The sequence below is a fragment of the Lepeophtheirus salmonis genome, chromosome 4, assembly GCF_016086655.4.
Source record: "Lepeophtheirus salmonis chromosome 4, UVic_Lsal_1.4, whole genome shotgun sequence".
NCBI classification, from domain to species: domain Eukaryota; kingdom Metazoa; phylum Arthropoda; class Copepoda; order Siphonostomatoida; family Caligidae; genus Lepeophtheirus; species Lepeophtheirus salmonis.
In genome coordinates this window covers 10703674-10727465 of record NC_052134.2, presented here as the reverse complement: position 1 = coordinate 10727465, position 23792 = coordinate 10703674, and the positions used below count along the sequence as shown (strand labels likewise).

The 23792-nt window shown below is 30.5% G+C and overlaps 1 protein-coding gene and 2 long non-coding RNA genes across 3 annotated transcripts; 1 reads left to right on the top strand and 2 right to left on the bottom strand.

Moving 5' to 3' along the window:
• Positions 1 to 284: 284 nt before the first annotated feature.
• On the bottom strand, positions 285 to 1668 carry LOC139905128 (uncharacterized). Its single transcript, XR_011779623.1, has 3 exons — positions 1159 to 1668; positions 1037 to 1098; positions 285 to 943 (listed from the first exon to the last, which is right to left on the bottom strand). It is a non-coding gene; the product is annotated as an uncharacterized lncRNA (long non-coding RNA).
• Positions 1669 to 1674: 6 nt separating this feature from the next.
• On the top strand, positions 1675 to 2532 carry LOC121116425 (uncharacterized). Its single transcript, XR_005863854.2, has 2 exons — positions 1675 to 2013; positions 2111 to 2532. It is a non-coding gene; the product is annotated as an uncharacterized lncRNA (long non-coding RNA).
• A 14909-nt stretch (positions 2533 to 17441) lies between these two features.
• Positions 17442 to 18973, bottom strand: LOC121116837 (low choriolytic enzyme). The gene is made up of 5 exons (XM_040711135.2): positions 18487 to 18973; positions 18144 to 18424; positions 17870 to 18078; positions 17713 to 17811; positions 17442 to 17654 (listed from the first exon to the last, which is right to left on the bottom strand). Exons 1-5 carry the CDS (start codon positions 18883 to 18885, stop codon positions 17551 to 17553), a joined length of 1092 nt encoding a protein of 363 aa, XP_040567069.1. The 5' UTR covers positions 18886 to 18973; the 3' UTR covers positions 17442 to 17550.
• Between the last annotated feature and the right edge of the window lie 4819 nt (positions 18974 to 23792).

Sequence of the window (23792 nt, the reverse complement as noted above, 5' to 3'; positions counted from 1 at the left end):
ACCTTTTTTTATCCGTTAAAGTAGATTTGAAAACGTCACATTCCATGAAATTGTAATTCATTATTATGAACCATATTCTCAGAATAATAACTAATGAAACGACAAAGTAGAGTATTTCGAAATATATTTGAAGTTCCAATTTTAAAAAGAAACCTTAAATGAAATATAAAAAAATAAACCATCATACATTTATGTTAAATGTACAAAATTAAAGAACTAAAATCATATAACTAATAATAACAATAAATTATTAATACAGAATATAGAAGTAATAAATTGATCCAAATAAGTTTTCTTGTTCTGACATGAATTCAGTTAAATATGTCAGAACTTTAAGTTGCTAAACAAAAGCCAGACGTGAAGTTTAATAAAAAAGATCATCACCCTTTTTTTCTAATGTGGAAGTTACTATATACAATTGTGCACATGATAAATATATCTCAACGTATGAAATCTAAATAATTATTAATAATAAAGTAAATGTAAAAACCGTAAAATTAGACAATAAATATACTAATAAAATGTTAGAATTAAATCCATTGTAAAGATTTAGTGCAAAAGCTAATTATGTAGTAATACCCGGCGATATTACTTCTTATTAAGAGCATAAAAAAATATTTATGCTTATATAACAACATACTATTATATGAAGGATACGCAAAATTGCTAATTATATTGCTACACCCAATGTAACTACCCCCGTTGTTGTGACCATTTAAGCAGTTGTTTTTGCCTTTTATGAGTTTTCTGAACACCATTTCTTGAAGCTTATCAACCATAGCTAATCCTTAAATGATAAAAAAGTAATATTTATTGACTATGTAATATTGGAAAACCTAATGATCATACCCAAGTCATTAAGTGAAGAAACTAATGTCAGACAAACTAGTTGCAAACCATCCAAAGCTACTACTCCCGTTGTTGTTTAAGCACTTGTTTTTTTCTATTTAATGAGTTGTGTATCATAATTTTTGATAATTTTAGCGAAAATAGAATCATATTTTATGATTAGATTTAAAAAAAAATGAATACTTACTGTTAGATGGCACAAAATTCAGAGTTCCATTTCGTAATTTGGTGTGGATGACTCTAAACATGCTGAAAATTATATTAACTTCACAATTTACAATGGGGTATTTCTATAAATGACATCATTACCAACATCCTCCATTAATTAATGATGGTTCTTCGGGAAGGGAAGAATTTACCCGTGTATTTCTCCATAAATTTTTTGAACGTAGGATGACTAGCAATAGATAAGGTTATATTACATGTAATAAGAATCTTTGTGAGATCAAAGTTAAAGTCTGACTTGATGTATTCATCGTTAACTTGATTTTATAGATGAATATCCACACTCTTAATATGAGATGAGGATAATGAGTGGCGTGTAATTCTAGAAAGGGGACAAAAGGCACATTGATATCGACAAATCCGACAAGCCATCTGTTTCTCATCCCTTAAGTATTTTCCAAATTCCTGGGCCGCCATTTTCAGAAATGCAGACAAAGGCGACGTTATTCTAGGTGTTTTATTCAGTTCTCTATCGACTATCAGCATCTAATATTATATTAATATTGAATAATAAAGGTGGGAATGATAACGATCTTGATAGAAGAAGATGTATATTATTTAATCAATGATGCCATAAGTATTTCTTCCCTTCTCCTCACACACTTTTTTGCACACTTGAGGAGAAAAATATATCAAAATTCATAATCATTAATCATATATAAATAAGTAACCTGTAACTACGGACTACGTATTGATTATTTTCATACGTTTTAGAAATGTGTAAAGTTGCTTCATGATAAAGTTTGAGATAAAGTATTGAGTTGAGATTTGGTTTTGTAAGTACAGTAATTCATTACGTTTCTTGTGTTTGAATAATAAAGTTGTGTACTAAAATCATCAAAATGTCTTTTTCACAAAAATTAATTTTTTGGATCGCTGATAATGGTGGTAAAAATATATGGAGTTACAACGAGGATTCTAGATTTTTTTTGTTTCTAAGTATGTTATTGCATATTCTTCAATAACATAAAATGATTGATTCATTATACCAAAAGAGTAACTAAATATCTAAGTGGATTTGCCTAAATTTTTCTAGGTCTGTTTTTTATCTTGTGGGTGTAGAAGGATTGTCCTAGGAGGATGTTTCCCAGAGGGGGTTTGCCCCTGGAGAATTTTGTGCCAGGAATTTTATCCACTTGGGATTTGGATAAGTGACTTCGATTTAATATTTTTTCCCTTTCTAAGCAGCTCTTTGTAGATTTTTCACATACTTAAATTGATGAATATTTGGAGAGGATAAATACACTTTGGAATGATAAATATTGAAGTGTGAAAAACAACACAGGATATTTTTTTATTAAGATTAACTACGTAAAAAATGTATCAAGTGAATGATTGTACATTGTACATAATTGTTGCCCAATCAGATTTTATCCAATCAATTTATATCATTATCAGAAACATATTATAAGGGAGTGTTCTTTTCAAATAAAGTGATAAACAAATGTGTCAAATTAATTAATATATGTAAATGCATGGATTATTTAAGTAAGTAAGTTATGTACAGATTATTAATATTGCCTTGTTGAGGTCACTTCAATAATTAATTGTGGGGTGACTATGTTCAGCAATTGCGTCTAAGAGGCAGTGAGCTTCTACCTGTTTTGTCTTTAGGGGGTGGGGGGTTGTCCCTTAACAGTTTAGGGGTTATTTATAAATTTTGTTTATTTAGGATTTTGTTTAGGTTGAACTACAGAGTTGTTTTTTTGTTGTGACTTAATTATTTAAGGTTATCTAGGTTTTATGTGTATCTAATTATTATCTTACTACTTAAGCTGAATATGAGTCTAATGAATGTGGGGCGGATCTATAAGAATAAGTTTTTATTCTGGCAAACTTTAGTGATAGTGAGTTTTATGTTTATATTTTATAGCTTTTAAAGATTATTGTGAAAATAACCCTTGGATTTTCTTCAAAGCTATTTGTCTAATATTACTCGTCACCCTTTCCACTTAGTTCACGAGTCTCCGTGACCTTTAATGAGGTCTTTTGCGGGAAGTTTTGTGGGTTTAGGTTTATTAAATTTGTTTATAAATAGAAGAGGGTCTTAATTTTTATTTCCTCATTTTTTTTTGTTACTGGTGATAATTCAAAACGACTACAGGACTTAAACTCTAAAAACGAGCGGGTATGTGTTATATGAGCAACGTGCTATTTCTTTCCTTATTAGTAGTTACAAACATAATTTATATCTGTACATATTCTATTAATTAATTATCGTAATTATCCGTTCACTGTTATTAAACCACAATTTTATTTGGATTAATAGAATATTTATTTTATTGTCGTAAAATTCTTAGTTGGTATTTTTAAAATATGATGATCCTATTCGCTTAGAATCAAGCAAACAATATTATATTAGTATTATACTTATATTATCAGTTATATCGAAACTCATGAATGAAATTAGTATAAATATAATTATTACTAAATAATATTTATTGTATATATACAGAGTTACACATAATATATCTATTAATATAATATTAAAATAGCATGTGTTAGTTATTCTCTCGATGAAGACTAATATCTAGTGTATATTTTTATTTTTGGAGTTTAGATATCCGTTTTTATTGATAAAGCCTTTGTTCATTTTGTGATGATTTTTTTATTGTTATACTGTCATTGACCATCTTCTAATCTCTGATAATGTAGTATTGCATTTAAAAAGATCTTTATGAATTTGTACAAATAGTTAATGAAGTGCTGCCCAATAATGACATCAACAACACTGATAAAAATGTAAAGGAGTCGTCTTTTACATATCAGGATATATATAGCAAGGTCCATTATATAAGTCACAAAATGCCATGTTATAAACTACTACCATTTTTTTATTTATCCAATGATCCGCAAGTTGATTGAGCTCAACCATTAAAAATAAATTTGATGAAATATAAATAATAGAGGTTATTTAGTTTTAACCTTCTAGTATAATTTATTTATCTTGTGTCTTCACTGTAAAACTTTGTATGAAAATTATGAAGGAAACAAGGGTATATATTTTTTCTTTCAGTCCGTCAAATGACTTATCTTAAAACATATATATATATATGTATAAGTCAAATTCCAGACAAAAAAGAGTTCACTTCTAAATTAACAATTGTGTGTGATGATGATCATTCTTTTGTAGAATTTTTTCGGCATATATCAAATAGAAATTCAATGTTATGAATATATTGTAAACGGAGCTGTTCACAAGTAATTTTTACGACGACTAGTAGAATCTCAATTATTGAGAGATAAGCTTGCGCCAATTCTCATAAGTAAAGTCCGATATAATACGACTTAAAGTAAAGTCGAGAGTTATTGGGTACGTGAATTTGTGAGTTTCAAGCTTGGAGTCTTATTAGAATCTGAACCTTGTCGATCTGACGACGAATTCTAGACGAGTTACGAGTCTTTTATATTGAGTCCTAGTCAAATTTAATATTTCTTTTTTTTAGTCCAAATCGATTCCTCCTGGAGTTCCAAGTCCAAATTTAATAAGAGTTAACTAAATCCCATGTTCGCGTCTCTAATTCTAATTAATGAGTTATAATTATAATTCATTTATGACCAAATAAACTGAATAATATTTTCTTCACTTCAATTCTATGTAAGTAGGTTACAATAAATAAAAAATAACTTAATCAAGGACTTTAAATAGGTTCCTTCGATGTATATTAAGGGTAGAATTTAATTGACACCAAAATGACATATATTTGTCGGATAAGTAATGAGTTATTGTACTTTTTCTAAGCCGAAAATTGAATTTTCTTTTCATACTAATACTTCCACAAAAAATGACGTCATTTCTATGTTTATATAGGTACGTTGATGCCTCATCCTAAAATCAGGTCCATCTGTTGACGTTTATATTCCTACGCAACCATTCATTAAATTAAAGAGGTTATAAATTAAAATAAATATATTATTTTATATAAGATAAATATATAAAATACAGCTGTTAATAAAAATATATAACATAAGAACACTTTTCGTTATAGTATAACATCACAATTTCAATTGAATGTTTTTCATATAGATGACGTCAGAACGTCTCTTTCATATTTTATTTATTAGTCATTGTGTTTAGGAAACAAAATTTCAGCAGTCCAATCATGGCTTTATCAATGGATATAGTTTTATAAAATTATTCCACTTGATACATAAAAGTCTAAAGTTTATCAAATTCTGCCTGTAGTTGACTGGAAAGGTTTGGAAGTTGACGAAATTAATCTTTTTTAAGACACAAATTCAAAAAGTGAATTTTCAATTTGGAATGTATTAGATCTATTTAAAACGATTTTTTTCTTTAAAAGAGTGGTAGATGACAAAAGAATTTATTAGTAGCCATATATAAATGTATTCTTTATGTCTGACAGCCATCAAACTGAATATGTTATTAAAAATCAAATTTTTGCAAGACTTATAATGTCGATGTCAGCTGATGTTTTTAAATAATGATTCGACAATTTATAGACAAAACCCTAAAGTTTTCCCGATCATATCTGTAATTTACTGGAGATGTCTGAAAATTGAAGAAAATTAACCTTTTTTAACAGACAAATTTTAGAAAGGTAATTTTGAATATATTATAGCTATTTAGACTTTTTTATTTTAAACAAAGTTGTAACCGATATAAAAATGTATTTGTACCTTTATATAAAAATCTGTTTTCTATTTATTGTAGCCTACTAAATTTGTGATTGCGAAACAATATTTTGCAAGTGCAATAATGTTCATGTCAGCTGAAATAATTTTATGAAACTTTGCTAGTTGATAGAAAAAAGCCTAAAGTATACTGGATCATTTCCGTATTTTACCGGAGATATATGGAAGTTGACAAAAAAAATTTTTTTTTTTTAAAAGTCAATTTTGAATGTGTTAGAGCTGTAGAAACAAAAAAGGTATTACACAGAGTTGTAGCTCAGTTCATGAAAATTAGTTAGCTGAAAGATAAAGGAAAAAAAATTAAATTTGGCAGAGTAATTTACGATAGAAGAAATGCATATATTTAATTTCTTTTGAAAAAACAGAAAACAAACCTCTAAAAGTAAGTATAACAATTTGATGGTGGTTCCTTCTAGGTTTGTAACCTCTAGGTTTATATAATGAATTTAACTCTAGAAAACTGCATGTTAGTATAGGAAAAGTTGATAATTCCAGAAGAAAATATGGGGATAAATTAATAAATGAACATGAAGACTCTTTAGAAAACGTTGAATGGTTTGGCTTTAATGGAAAGAAAAGTCAGTGCAAAGTTATTCATTCTGATTTAAAAAAACTGGAGAAATACAAAATATTAAAGTATCCCTGAGCCAGATATGTGAACCATTTTGGGTCTACGAATGGAAAAGGAATTTCAATTGTGAAAACGAAATTGTGACTGTAACTAAAAAAGGTTAAATCTTAAAAAACGTTAAATGCAATATTAGTTGATGGGTGTGGAGTGAATACTGGTCCTGAGAAAGGGGCTTTTAGATTTGTCAAATAGAATTGCAACGAGTTCTACAAGTTCTCATTTGTTTATTGCACGAAATGAGTTGTCCTTCAGATACATATTTGAAAAAATTGATGGTAAAGCGGAAGGACCAGAAATTAAACAGGATTCATTGGCAAAATAAGTTCTTCAAAAGATAGACTCAAGCTAAAACCGCCTGAAGAATGCTAAATGTTTGAAGCAGTTGATGGAAAAGTACCAAGGATTCATTTTTAGGTAAAAATAATGGCTTAGAGTACTTATATCTTATGTGCCATTTGGTCCAGGATGGGCCAATTAAAGGAGATTTATCCATTTTAACTCGCAAACCTGAAAAACTGAGCTTATTGTCAATTTAAACTACCAAACGAAGAATATAGTGGAAGCCCTACTAGTAATGACCCTAATTGGTACTTCCATTTTAAACTTCTTGTAAAAATTGCATTAAATCTTTACGCGCTTATGTGTTGTCTATTCAAAAAAGATATAATGGGGAGAGTGGTTCCAAGCTTTTGTTCGAGCAGCTATCGTTTTCTAGGGATAATTTTTAAGAATTGTCAACACAAATGTCGACCTTGAAAAATGTCTTCGAAAATTATTCATACTTTTCTCACTCTGAGACAATTTTGTTGGCTGACTTGTATGATTCTAACTTAGAAATAACTCTAAAATATATATTGGAAGCCAGAAAAGTGAGCCAAAGATAAAAAATATTCGAAAATTCAAAGTAATAATTGGGAAAAACTTAAACCAGAGAAATTTCGTCACCTCTCCTTCTAAGAAAATATTCAAACGAAGAACTAATACTTACAGCTCAACGAGACCAAGATTTAGAATTAGATCAATTCCCTCATCATTCTCAAAGTTTGGAAAGACTAGTTGTGATAATTTATATTATCTACTTTATTAATTGAAGAGATTCTTTTTAAAATTTTTAAATCGTGATCTATTATATTCTACGGCTTCAAAGAGATACGCTCTCTCTGCGCTTGGGATTTTTAGTTATTACATATGCATAGTCAGTCATCATTTTTACTCTTTCTCTGCAATACCCGAATGCTATGTATATTTTTTTTTTCTCTCACGTAGTCTTCATGTTCTGACTATGATGTAACAGGATCTTGAAGCTGAAATGACTTAAAAAAAGATGCGATTCTGGACAAATAATCTAATCTAATTTAGAGTTTTCAATTATAATCTAAAATATAGGTTTGATTTTTCTTCAGCTGTCAGGGTTTTTAGTTGAATATAATTTCTGGACTATATTCCTCTTTTGATTATCATCTAAAACATTGATAAATACAGGGAACAGAACCAACTCCTGTATCAAATATCAGATGTGCTTATGAAGATTATTCATTACGACCTCTGTTAAATCATTGTCCCTTCTTCTGAATAATAACATGTCCTGGTAAAATTTCAAGTCTTTGACAAATAGTGAAGTAATCCACATTGGCTTGTAAAACAAAATCAGGAATTTGTTCATTCTATCCAGTTTTTTTCATTGTACCCTCATCATATTTAATTCTCTATATTAAAAAAAAGAACCTTTTGAAGAGTATATATTTTTGGCTATCCATCTTGCTTGATGAATTGATCCTGGTTTCTTCTACTGAATATCTCGAGGAGGAGTGAAATTATATTGAGTTCTCCAATATCTTGATAATCAACTCTTAGAGATGTGTCAGATTTCAAAATTTTATCCATCTTCATTAAATAATGTGCCCTTATTTCAGACATAATCCTTTAATAGTGATGCTTTTTGGATGTCTATTATTCAATTTAAATTTTCTACAGACGGAATTTTACTAAAAAACTTTTTCTCAAACTTCGCATACAACTACCTTAAGCATATGCTGTCTACATTTGGGATAAAATAACTTTTCGTTTATTTTTTTTTTCAATAAGCATAGCCGATCCTTTATGAATTCCACTATTAATGTCCTGATGTCCAACACAAGGGTTATTGTAATTTTATTCCTGATTTTCCATGCCTCTTATTGATCTATATATGCATTGGATTGGTATTCTCATGTTGAACTGCAAATCACACGTCTCCAAACGGGTTCCTTTCAGAATATCTGGATTGGATCCCTGAAAATCTCCTCAACATTTTGGTATCCCAGTGTAGTGGAGGATATGGAGAATGAACTGTAATGTATGATGGCAGCTATGTATGCTTCATTAATTTTATGTCTGAAAACCATTTTGTTTGACGTGTAGTTGATGTAGATAAAATAAAATGGTCTTAGTTAAAATAGATGTAATTTGATTAAACTGACTCCATGATTACTTTTTGATCGATTATTACATTAATGATAATCATTAATAGAAGAGACAATTGGTCGTAGTTATTTAATATGTATGCATAATTAATTTAAAATCATGTTTCAGATCTTTTTTCATAATGTCAGCCTGCTGTTGTATACCAAATGGTCGCAGTGGATATAAAAATGCACCAAAGGACCTTACAGGGTCTCTATACTCGTTCCCTAATAAAGAATGCTTAAAAAGTGCCTGGCTTAGAGCGATTCCTAGGTACGCTGGCGGAGTTTAGGCACCTTCCAAGAATTCACGAGTTTGCTCTCTTCATTTTCAAGACCATGATTTTTGTTACAAAAAGTCAAAATCAGTTAAAATCGGTGGATATCATTCTCAAGAATCGATATTTGAAACCGTCTTCTATTCCATCCGAAACTTTTCCCAAATCTTCCCAAGTATTTGTCTAATCACAAACATGAGAGAACAACTAAAAAAGCCACTTCATCATTAAGGCTTGCAGTTGGAAATCTCAGTATTCTCCAAGAGGAATTTTTTTTTAGGAAAATGGACTCCGTGGGCGACTTTCATGATTTATGTTAAAAAATTACTAGTGAAATACTTCCGGCTAATATCCATGATAGAAAAACAGATAATTGTATTCGATTTTATTGCTTGGAAGGCTCACAACAAAGCTCCGTTGAAATAATAGTCACTTTCTCTATTCAAATGGATCTGATATTCTTACTGTTCCATACGAATATTAAAGTGCACCATAAGATTATTCAACACATGACAGTTGAAGAGAATATTATTTCTATCAGTACCCTTCAAAATATATTAGCCTATATGAAATCTCTTAATTCTCCGTCAATGCAAGATACCATTTGCAATGTTTGAATGATTTTAATAAGCTTGTTAAAAATTCGTCATCGGATCTCATCTCTCATTAGCGAAAAAAAAATTGTATTTATATGTGATCAGCTCACTCTGCTTAACTCTCCTGCAACCCTTAGACGTTATTCACCAGGCTATTTGGGATCATCCCTCGTTCGGTACAACCCAAGTCCTGCACTATATTGCTAGATTTCAATTGATGCTGTAACTTTATTTTCGCCTAATCATCATAATAAACATTCTTCTTCGTTTACAATGAATGTGGGGTTAGCATCTTCATTAAGAGAATACTTGTTTTCAAGATCTATATCATTATCAGATGTTCAGAAGAAAGTTGTTCTCTTAGTGGATGAAGTTTATACTGCTACAAGAGTCGCGTTTTTTCAAGGAAAATGGACGAGACAGGAAGGAGGTTAAATACCAAAAACTCTGCGGGTCATCATGATAAAATCAATATGTGCAAATTATTGAGATACCCCCGTCTTAGCCTGACCAGGTTCAAAAGAGTCACCCATACAAAGTTTTAGCATCCTGGGACCAACGGTATATGCACCCATAAAAGACACACACACAAATTAAATAAGATATAAATACATTTTTCGGCCAAACGTCCATTTCCAAATTGTCTTTAGGCAAAAATGTTTTAGGCGAATTTCTTCGATCCACTATGAACACAGCATAGGCTAATCAGAGGCAATTGCGTTGTATCTAGATATGTATTATAACATATTTGACACACTTATTTGTAATACTTATAGTATAGTATATAGAATGCTTTGAAATAAATAATATTAATTCTAAAGTACTACATTAGCCAGCAATTTATACAAAGGATGTCAGAGGCTATTATATATTCTATGTTAATTGGAGTTTTTTCAACTCCTATTATTTGCTATCCAATATTTATCATTGTGTTTTGTAACACATAATTTAGTACTCAACTCCATGGAAAATTTCGGAAAAACCTGAATGATGTCACAATATAATAACAAAAGTCAATAAATTTTACTTTTTCAAAGAAATTTAAAATTCCATGTCTAATTTTGATTTGACAAGTTGAGCACGAATCAGTACTCCGTTTTCAAGAATTGTAACTCAGGAAATAATATTTGTATTCATTTTAAAGATATTTTAGTTTGAATGAGAATTTAATTACATTTACATAAATTAACTATTTTTTTTAAATAAGTGGAAATATTAGAGCTATTCAAAAATATATTCCTCCCGAATTTTTTTATGTTTCCCATTTTATCCCATGCTCCAAGATGTGAGATGCTCAACTATTATTTTAGGGACTTATTATGTAAAAATATTAAGTATTTTAAGATACTAAAACATACTACTAACACAGTAGATACTTGCACAGTATCTTAGACTTATTAACCTATATAAGTCTTATAGCCTTGCCTTAAAGTTTTTCATAAATGCAATTTTTGATAATTTTGAGTAGTTTTTGGACAAAAAGTATAGATAAAATCCACGATTGAATTCCAAAAAAGACATTCGATTCATTTATGATTATTTTTGAATAATACTTTTTATATATTTTATTATTTAAGTATCAATATTGCACAGGTATACAATGAAGGTAAACAGAAGAATAAAGGAGCGCGGACGGCAATAATAAAAACTGCGGATGGCAATAATCCAATATATACTCTCATCTATTTACGAAATTCTAGTCACATGGAAGAATCACGTTTTTTTCACGTTACAGGATGGGTTTAATAATTCTCTTTTATTTTTTCAGAAGTTTACAATAATTTATTATGAGAACAATCTTTTATGTAATTTAACATGATTTTTTTTTGTTTTATTCTACAGAGGAAAAAAAATAATAAGCATTTTATATTATTATAAATTTTAGTGATAGATTTAATATTTTCCTCGTTTTTTTACAATCTTTTTGTGAGTTTACAGGAAACCTTTTCATTTTTATATCATCATTAAGTGTTCTTGAATAATTTTTAGACCTAATATATAGTAATTGAATGGAAAAGTCATTAAATAAGCTTTTAAAGGAATGATTAGATGCGCAATCATGACCAAAGTAATAATCGAAGTTGTTATTTTTTTCCGAACAAATAACAGAGAATAGTCTTCCTAAATTTTGGCATTGGAAAAACAACGATTTTGATTTTTCATTATCAGTTGATACACAATGTACATTTTAATAAGCAGAGAAAAAAGATGCCTGTAAGAGTGTAGAGACCTCCTCTATTTATTTGTACAAGAAGTTTAACTATGGAATAGTTGTTACCAGATTCAGTGAAAGTAACTGAAGGAAATTTTTTTGAAGATACAAGTAGGCCAAAACAATCATTGAATTTGAGCCTTGATGTTTGAGACCAAGCAATATATCAAGAAATCACACAAAGAAGGGCTTTATCACTTTTTTCCCCTCATACACAATTTTACCTTGATTCATAAATGCCAAAAAAAAAAAATCATTTGAACGGGTCAATATCTTGGGAATGTTGAACTTCTATACTGGGCTGAATGAATGCCCTTTTTTTTGGCATATTAAGACCATCTAATTTTCCAAGTGAAAGTATTCTTCTTTTCTTCTCAGCATCAAGTACTTGTCTTACATTAACATAATAGCTCCAGAGAGCTTACGGTAAACCTTGATTCAATAAATTTGCTCTGTACTTACCCAAGAAGAACGAACATAAAGTTACACTTTGTTAATATATATTCCACAAGGCTTAATTCTGCAGTAGTAGACTGATCACAGCATTGAATGTTTTTATTGTGAGACTCTTTTTGTGATTTTCTGCTTCATCATGCCAAAGCTTCGCCCAGGTATTAAACTTCGCCGGATACTCCAAATTTTCATGTCCTGAACTAAGCAATTCTTTAGAAGCATCTCTTTTTCTAATCCCTGCTGAAGGTGTCTTGCAATTGACGATGTTCCAATAAGTTTTTACAACAAAGAGAAAGTTTCCAGCTATTTTCCATGTAGGGTGTGATGAGGAGTAATATTGAAAAGTAGCAATGGTGCTCTCATGGAAAATGTTGTCAGCCAGTAAAATGTTGTTTTTTTTCAATAGGATTTGGATATACTGATTTGAGGTTAACTTGTGAGCAATTTTGCCAGCCTTATGGTATCCATCTCATACAAGTCAATGACGTGTTGAAAATTTGGAGATGAAAAGGGATATTATTCTATATACAGAAAATAAAAAAATAGTTTGTGGAGATCAAGGAGACTAGATAGGGGTTGAGTTTATCAAAATTTAGTCATGCTACTGAAAGTTTTGGGTTCCCCCTCTGGAAAAAAAAAGTAGATTTTCCATATCTATCAATTATTCATTTTCTCATCAGAAGAACATTCGATTCGATGCAATTACCTTGGTTTCTAAGGAGGCGCAGTGCTCCTCAAACAGCCACATTCAGCCCATTTCTAATGATTTTCTTTCACCATTACAACATTTACTAGACTTCCGCAGATTTAATACATCCATTGATTGCTCCACTGTTTCTAATATTAACTTTATTATCTGTTGATAGGAAAAGTAAAACTAGCTATCATGATGTAGCACTAGGTCAGCTGCAAGTAGCCATGAGAGGAAGGTAATGAATCCAAACTCGAATCCGTCTCTAGCAAGACTGGAATTACTCCAATGTCGATCCTCAATTCGGCTACAAATTCTGCAAGGACCTACACTTATAACTCCCGAACAACCCCTCATTGTCTTTCATTAGAAAACGTACTAGTTACTATTTCAAACTTAGATGTTCCCTTATTAATATTAATGATAACAACAATGAGAAAAAAAAAAAAAATCCCGTTCAGATTACCAACTAAAAGGACGGTAAGCAGCTAGAATAAAACTGATTTTTATGAATTCCTTCAAAAATAACAAAGCAAATACAGTATATGACTCAATGACATTTTGAGTAATCAAGAAACGGATCTCTTAACATTTCACAATTACATGCAGTTATCAGGGGCGTTCGCAGGAATTATGTATATATATATTTATATTTTGGGGGTGGATGTCTTGGGTTTGGATTTGCTTTTTCAAAAATTCACAGCTATTTATAAAAAAAAATTGTCAAAGAAACTAAAATATTAAATTTTTGTCAAAAAAAAAAAAAAAAAAAAAATTCAAAGCTCCACAGCTGTTTACATAAAATTATTTTTTCGGAAAAAAAATTCAAAAAGTATATTTTTTGTTAAAAAATTTCAAATATATAATTTTTTGAAAAAAAAATAAAATCAAATGTTCATTTAAAACAGCAAAAATTTCTTTGTGGGGGATGGGGGCTACAACCCCTCCCGCTAATCCCCTGTGGACGCCCCAGGGATTAAAAAAATGAGCCTATTGTTTGTATGACAGTAGAAAACTATGTCCAAGATTTCATTTGGGCTTAGCTATTGATATTTTGAATAACATTCATTCAGTCAAAGGAATGCATATGTTGTATCGATAACTCTGAAAATGAATAAAAAAGTTTAAATGAATGTATTTTTAGATAAAGATCACAAATCCTAATATATTTTATAAATTTTGTTAAATCGATATTGGTTTGTTTTACAAAGAGTGTTGTGTTTTTTAATTGATTTTGTTTAATAAATAACCTCCAACTTCGAAGTTAAAAGTGTAATGAAATTTACTCTTGGCTTAGATACACTCGCAATAAAACATTTGTTACAATATTTCTGATAATCATGACGTGTATTAATGGCTTAATACTAAAATTTTGACAGAATCTCTGATTTTTTTTGTATTAAAAATAATAACAAAATACGCTAAATTATAGAAAAATTTATTAGAATCATTTGTAATTATCAATGTTTATAAAAACTGATCGATTGATATACCTATATGAGAATGATTTATTATTTTTATGGACCAAGAAATGATTTTATTTTTTATGTTAGTTAGATAGACTTTTCGAACAATGACTGATTGTTTCCAAAAACAAGTGTAAATTGTATAAATATGCATGCTGAATGTCTATTGTAGCATCATTAGGGACTAAGCATGAGAAAATATTACATTGCAATATCATTATTCCAAATCCTCTTTACAATTTCTTCGATTGAAGATAATGCTTTCCGAATGAGAACAGCTGTACAGTACTAATGGATGCTCATGACAGAGCCGCTATGTTTTCAAGGAAGCTTATTGGACGACAAAGCAATCAATGGCCCAATAAAGTTCTTTCCCACTCAATAAGTTCAAAATTTTCGTCAAGTGAATGACAAAATATCTTGAGGTCCATGTAGCACATCTGGGATCGAACTTGTTTCAAATTTGTAGAAAAAACAAGTCAAATTATTTATGTAGATATCATCAATAAGGATAATGGATCCTATGCTCATCTTGTCTACAGTAGTAAGAAAAAAATAAATATAATGAACTTGGGGAGCAACAACTGTTTGGTAGGACCACTTCAAAGTTACCTAAACTAAATAATAGTTTTACTAACGGTAAGTTCTCCATTTAATTCACAGATATTGGGTACAATTGTACATGAATTACTTCATACCCTCAGACTTGGTTATAAACATCTCAGACCTGATCGAGACCAATATGTTACAATTAACATATTGAACAATTTTGATAGCCGATTCTAGAGGCACTTAAAGCGAGCTCTTGGGGAGATTATGGATAAGTAATACATTAATATCTTAAATTGTTAGTCCCTTTTTTGATATCCTTCATATTTGGTAACAATGATTACTTTTTACCTAGCTTTACAAAGAATGACAAACCAACAATTATAGTGAAAAAATCGACAAATGTTAAGATGCCTAACATAAGAGGAATTAGTAATTTTGGATGATTTAAAAGCCAGAATCAGCTTATGAATCTGAAAGTATAAGGACTACTTAATATCCTACAAAAATAATAAACGACCTTTTATTTTTTAGCAGCTTGTTTACACTTATAGGTATTGTAGCTACTATAACAATTACTCTGGAAGACACAAATACATTAATAAACATAGTAAAAAGACATATCTCAATTGTGGTATGTATTTAATTTTCTTCTTTTAAATTTGCAAAATAATTTATTTTAGCTTGTGAGAACAAACTGGAGGACAATTGATTCAGTTAACTTACTCGTTATTGTGTATATTGTTTAATTCAAAAATTATATCAAAAATAATGTAAAAAGTGTTAATGTCTAATTTTTTTTATTAATATCTTATATCAACAAATGTTTAAATAAATAGGGCAGCATTATTTAATTGTTTCATATTTATTTACAATTATATTCATACATAATAGGGATTAGAGGTTCCAACTGCCATACGGTTTGACCACTTCTGAAGGGCTTGATCCTCTCCCAACGGGGATCAGCAGTCGTTTTGTTAAAATAATCTACATATATTAAAGATTATTTATTAGATTCATTTAGTAATGGGGTTAGCTCTAGGACTATTTGACAAAAATATTTTTGCCTAATAACAAATTTGGGACTCTTGGCTCATAAATGATATTTAATATATTAACATATGCGATAACATATTTTAATTGTATTTCATTTCATATTATGATGAATTGGTATTTTTCTTAGTCTCTTAGATTCGCCAATTTACAATAGAACAATTAATATGGTCATGCCATATAGGTAAATTAATAGAATATTCTTCAACAGAATCATATTTTTTCTTTTCAAATATAATTACCTATTAATGATCTTTATCACGTCGATACCTTTATTGTACGACACAATCTATCATCCGGTAAAAGACCCAAAATTATCTAGAAGTTAGCGAAACAAGTAAATCATACCAACTGCTACTTATCTTTTTGATATTCCCGGACTATCATTATCATATTATTTATCTACAATTTTCAAAATGAAGTGCATATATAAATTTTATAGTATTAAAATCCATCTAGTAATTTCTTCGATACTGTACCAGGTGGTACAGTATCCAATTTGGAAAAGAAGAGGGGCTCTGTCAAAAAGGCCAAACTGGACCACGAGGAGTTAGATAAAACAGCCCAGGTAATTTCCTTTCAATGAGGGGCCATAAAAGAGATCTCGGGGTTTCACATCAGACTGTCCAGAGAGTATTATAATATTGCAAAGTAATTCTTTATTAAAAGCGAAGTTATACATTTGAATTTTGTATATGATGCCAAAAATTTCTTCATAAAAATATTAAGATGGTCAAAATTTATATTCCGGTCCTTTTCGAAATGGAGTATACTTCGTTTATTTATCAAAAATAATTAATTATGAAATAAACATGCCGTATCAAGGGATACAGGGAATTGGCAGGTGACACCAATGTACAAAAGGACGCCTGTTTATATAAACACAATATATTTGCTTGTGGTTCGAATTTAGTTTCAATTTACAGACTTTTTGACTTTTCATGTTTGTTTATTTACATGTTCTACCTTTTTCACAAACAAATAAAGGATCAATAGTGTTAAGGCTTTTCTTGAATTGACTAGGTACTAGCTTTGAGGTACAAGTCAAGTCTTGAGTCTTACCTATCGATTCCAAGTCTCCATCTCTGGAAAATAGTAAGTCAAAACTTTAGTTTCCTATTGATATCTTCAAATTCATATAATTATGTACAGTACACAGTTAAATCCAAATTTTCATTAACCAAAATTGTTCCTTTCCTCTATAAACCACCCAAACTACTGAGAATACTAATATATTAATGAATTTTTAGAATGATGTATTATGTATGTTATTTTTAAGTAGAAATAAACATTTACTGAACCTTAAAAAATACAAAAAATAAGAAAACGAAGAGTCCAAAATTATGAAAATGTAATCAACAGTTATTTATTTAAATATTTGGTAATATAAGAAAAACTTTTGAGCACATACAAAAGGTTTATGTTTGTATATGTATAATAAATATGGGTTTTAACATTTTCCACATCCTTTTTGACAAAATTGACGGATAAAACTATATCCACAATATGATTTTAGACTTGTACAACTCTCATCAGCAATTTTATTCTCACATACTAAAAAAGAGATGATTAATTAATTATTGAATACAAAAACAAAATGTAAATCACATACCACAATTGAAGCAGGTCTTTTTACAATGTTGGTTAATATACGAGTGTTTTCCACAATAGGATGTATAGCGGCTACAATACTTAAATTCGTCAACACAAGCTGTAAAAAAAGAATAAATAATAATTATTTATTTTAAAATTTTGTAAATATTTCTTACGCTTAGCAGTTGTAGTTGTTGGTGCAGGTGCTAGAGATGAAGCTGTGGGTTCTGGAGATGTAGTAGAAGCTTGAGCTGTGACAGCATCTTGGCATTCATAGGCTGCTTTGGTCTTTTGAACATCCAAATCACTCATTCCACTTCTATTTGGAATGCGAGCAGTTGTCGACTTTTTCAATGAAATTGTGTTTTGACCATTAGTTGAAAAGCTAATAACAGGGAAAATGACTTTTTTAAATTAATAAAATCTTATATGGTTTTTGGTAGACCTTACTATGTAAGTCCATAGTGCATAATTGATCCATAATCGTAGGCCATTCCAAAGGTTGAAGCTCTAAATCCAGCATAACAATTGTCATATTGATCAATGCCTACATTTCCACAGTATGGAATAGTAGCAGCTTCATTCTCCCCAAGAGCTCTCCAAAAGTTGCTATAGGTTCCACTTCGTATATTTTCCCAACTAATTGTAACATATTGGTCTCGATCAGGTCTGGTTTGCTCATGGGCAAATCCAAGGATGTGGAGCAATTCATGAGCAATAACGCCCAAATGCTTATTAAAAAATTCAAAGTTATTGTCGATCATAGTTTTTTACATAATGAAAATCGTTTTACCACACAGCCATTCCTCTGTAAGTGAACGACACTTCTTGATCTCCTACTATTGTAGCCAAGATTAGCATAGCATCCATCTCCGCCAGTGAAGATATCTACATAATTCGCTTCATTTGTTCTTTCAACAAATTTGACACATGTTCGATCCGAAATGTGCTTAATAGAATCCATGATAGTTTGTCGTTGACTTGAAGAGAAACTTGAGCTGATTGTGTATGGAACAATTCCATTGGGCCATCGATTGCTTCGTCCTCCAATAAAGTTCCTTGAATACATAGCAGCTCTGTCATGGGCATCCACCAGAACTCGACAGCTTCCCTCATCGGAAACATTTTCATCACTCAAACAGAGTGAAAAGAATAATGAACTCAATAGCGTTATTACTAAATGCTTCTTCATTGTGATCAATTGAAAGCGGTCTGTAGCAATTCAAAAGATTTTGATTAATATATACCTTTTTTCTATATTTTCAAATAGATACACAAGTGTTTTTGACACCGTTATTCCTTTACTTAAAAACTAAATAAAAATCAACCTATCAACGTAAACAGGATTATAATATACAAATTTCAATACGGAGAAAATAATTTTGTCTATGGATACGAATAAATTGTTTTGTTATTTACAACTCTGTGTGAGAAAAATTTCATGTGAAATAGTTCTAATACATTCAAAATTTGCTTTTTTTAAATTTAAAATTTAGTCTTTTATCTCACAAAAGGCATAATTTTATAAAATTATATCTACTGATATAGCCATCATTTGACTGGTGAAATTTTGTTTCTTTGGTACAATGACTGAAAAAGAAAATATTAAATATGAAAGAAACGTCAAGGCGGTACCTCAAAACAGCCCCAACCTTTGGGGTGTAAATGAGGGTTTGTGAGGGTCTCTTAGGAATGGCTTAAATAGAGCTTTAGAGTGGGTTTAAACTAATTTTGGAACCTGATCATACTCAAAAGACCCCCCAACTTTTTGGCAGGGAGGGGCATATAGGGGTTTGCAATGGGGTTTTAATGGTTGCTTAAATTGTAGTGGTGAATTTTATAGCAGTATCCAAAAATAGCCTGAACATTTTGGTTTTATAAGGGGATTTATGGGGGAGTTTATATAGGACTGGTGGTAGTGGGGTTTGTTTCAGGTGAGAAATGTCTGAATAGGATATACTGCAATACCATTTGGATGAGCCCCATATTTTGTATCGACGATTTCTCCATTCAACGTTTAGTCAGTCGACGTTTTGTCCACGAACAGTTTTGACGTTCCAAAATCAGCTCCTAAGCCCGCGGATTTATTTCTTATGGAATCATCAAAACCCCTTAAGCCCATTAGCAAAAAGTAACAGAGCTGAAGAACAGCTCTGGTGACAACTTTTTTTTAAACTATTGGATCACATTTCAAATCAAATATTGCAATATTCGACATACCATTGAATAGAAGAACTCTAATTGGGTTGATTTTTTCTAGGAAGGAGTTTATTTATTGCGCTAAAAATATATCAATATAAAATGGCTCCAAAAACTTTGAACAAGTCAATTAGAATTACTTCACCAGAACGCACCTTACTTTGTACTCTCTCAATTTTATCTGGAATATTTCTACATATATCGGGAATGATCCTCCCTTCAGGAATCTTTTCTTTTTCATACCAAGCTTATCATTTAAAATAGGGTCCATTTGGACTGCAACAACACCAGAGAGGATTCTATAGCTTTAATTAAGAACATAAATTAGTCTCTAGTTATTGACATTCGTAGGCAAACCTTTGTTGGGAATCAAGGCTAAACTGCCTTTTCTCAATGACTTCGGAAAATACCCAATTATTTCCTTGGTCTTTCCTATCCCAACCAGATAAGGAACAAACCCATCCATGCACCGATGAAATTTTTGTCATTAACACCATCAGGCTCCGAAGCTTTCCCACATTTTTTTATAAAATAAATTATAACTTCTTTGCTAAAAATCGAGTGGTTACTTAATTTTGAACGAGGATAATTATCTCTCTCATCACCAAAGGTCTTTTGGAAGTGTAACTAAAAAAGATTCAATATCTTCCGAGAGTCTATATTAATATGGCTTTCATTGATAGTTTTTCTGATGACAGATGTAGAACGCCGTTGTTTAGGAAGAGAGTTTTTTAATCTTTTACAGGCGTAATTTTCTGTGTCAATTTTTGCTTTATATTCCAATTCAGCATTTCTGACAATAGAAATGAGTTTGTAGTATCTGAAGTAATAATACTACAAATAAGGAACCTTTTCCCAGCATTTCTCAATATATTTTTGAAATGACATTTATATCTTACCTTTTTTACGAACATACTCTAAAGAAGTAGATTTAATTGTACGAAACAGAACGTCTGATGATAAGTTTAAAAAAAAAATTAAATGAAGGTTTAAATTTATTAGTAAAACGAACGTCAGGTTTGTTGATAAATTTTTTGTCTCAAACCTTTTTCTAGGTCTACAAAAACGGAAAATAATTTCAATAAGCTTATCATCTGAATCCAGACGTGGGCGTTAAATAGTATATTTGTTTTGTATAAGATAGATGAAGAGGCAAAGGCTAAATCGATTCAAGAAGCCTTCTGGCTAATTTTTCAGGACACAATGTCTTCTGGGCTTAAAATTCTAATTATGTCTCTCAAACTCGGTTATTTTATTAACTTAATAGAGTTTTTTGATTGGAGTACCGACCATTTGTATATTGGAAGTCAACACTTCAATCTCTTATGATCAATACAGGATAAAAGTCATTCATAAAAACTTTGATAATAGATTGAAAGAAATTACCACCCCTTTTTGTTGTTATAAAATTTTATCGCTATCAACAGCCCTTGATAATTAATTAACGGTTCACTATAAAATGATTGTGCTCAAAAGGTATCGGACCAAATCGTTGGGGTAATATCTTTGCATGGTAATATTGCTGTGTACATTATCATTGGGAGACAAAAATGTTGTGAGTAATATCATCGTGAAGAATTATCATTGTGAGCAACATGATTATGAGCAATTTCATTGCAAGACAATATTATTGGGTATTGTAATATATATTATATTCGGACAATAAAACTATTGAATGATGAAGAAACATGACATGATGGAAACTTCTTGATCTGGGCTTTAAGTTGTGTAAGGGAATGCTGGGCCCCCAGGCAAGATAAATTTACCCGTTGCGGCTTCCCTGAGCATCAAGGTACCCTTCTAATATTCCAAAATACACAATCGCCACGTTTTTAAGCCCCAAGGAACCCTTTTAGCATGCTATAATACACCCCGGTCCAAGGGTTGTCCTTGCCAAATCTATTTGATATGTTTGTAGGAGTTCGACTTATTTAGATGATATTAAATATTCATCATAGTACCTTCAATTCTTTTTTCCTTTTTATTTTCGTATAAAAGAATGATCACTGTTACCCAGTTAAAATAAAGATATTTAAATCTTAACGTTTGTGACCCCGACGTGATATCATGCCTCCTAAAAAAATCTCATTCTGATGGTCAAGATCATGAAGACAATGTCTCTTAGAGCAAACAAAACTACGTAGCGGAAGAGGTCAACAACTTAACTCTTGCCGTAGCAGAACTACGTCTACGAATATTTCCATTGCTGAACACTCGTCCGCTTCGCTTCCTATCAATCTTGTGTGCAAAAAATATCTTCATAACACGTCCAAATTTACTACATCTATAGCAAAAAAGTATACAAGGTACTATGGTTAATATTTAATATCATCTAAACAAGTTGAACTCCTTCACTACTTAATCTTAACATGTACATGCTGAACGTTTTAATAAAAACAATGAAAAACTATATAAACTCTTTGGTAGTCCTACATAAAAACATTGATGAATGAAATCAATTTTTAAACAAAGTCGTACATTGGAATACTTTTGATTAAAATTTAATATAAATATATACTGGTCAGTAGCCATAATGAATAGGGAAACAAATACGGTGTGCATTCATTTGAGAAACATTTATTTCAGCGCGAGGATCATCTTAGCAACATTATTTGAGTAGGGATTGATTTCGGCAAGCTTTATTTAACCCACATTTTCATATAGTAAATGTTATGATATAAATTATGTCATTATTAGACGGTATCACCCACTAGAACGGTGTTCAACGGTGTTTTAGGATGTAAGAAAGGTAATGCAATAAAACTCCTTATTTTAGTTAGTATATCTTCGTTTCCAATTTGTCGTAGCCCTGACTTCAGAACTTGCCTCCACAATGACTGACTCAAATGAAAGAAAGAAAAACATCCAACAACTTTAGTCAAAGGTAAAGCATCCTTAGTTGTAGATTAAGTGTTTAGTTCAAAATCAGTTGATACACCAATGGGATTAAATGGAACGATATATACCTTCCTCATTAATCCATCCCAAAATCTACTGTATTTATCATGACTTTTGTTTGAAAGAAGTTGCATATACACATGGAATTATTGTATCCATGACAAGTACGTCTACTGTAAATGATTGATAAAATATAATATGACTAACTTTAAAAATTACATTCACAAACCAATGATGTATCTGCTCATTATTTCCATACTCTTTTTTAGTTGAATTAATAATTATTCGATTTTCATCAATTTATCCTTAATCAAACAATAAAATAGATTCTTCTAAGTTTGTAACTCTAAGGTTAGCTGGGGTTTCAAATCCACCCCTATACTCTGGCCAGGCGTAGTAGAGCTATTTCTCTTTATTCGTCTTATGCCATGCACTAAATTTATAATTTTTCCTAATGAGAGTGGAGTTTCATCTCCGATATTTTAAACAGCACCCCTTAAATGTCCCAATGTAGAAATTTTTTGGAAAAAAAAAAATATTTATTATGCCCTCAAAATATAATCCTGCCACTGATAAGGCAAATTATTCAGTTATTCTACATTTAATGAATAATTAAGAATATCATTTTGCCAAAATTTGATAGCCATTGGAATATAGTATATATCTCTTTCGAATTTATAAGAATTCTTAATGAGTAATTCCTGGTTAAAAAAGATTAATTCTACCTTTTTGAAAGTGCTAATTCCTATAATTCATTATCTCTGAAAATTTTGAAAACCTAAAACTATAATTTTTTATCTTTGTTGATATTCCCCACGATTTTAAATATATGTTTTGTTTTACAGGAGCATGATGCATTACTTTATTTGGATATCCAATCATTTTAAAATTGAAATGGGTACTATCGGCAGCAGAGTGCAAGAATATATCGCTGTATTAAAGATTGCGGCGGTGGACCTTAAACTGCATCGGGGCTCACCACTTCACCTGTACAATCTGTTG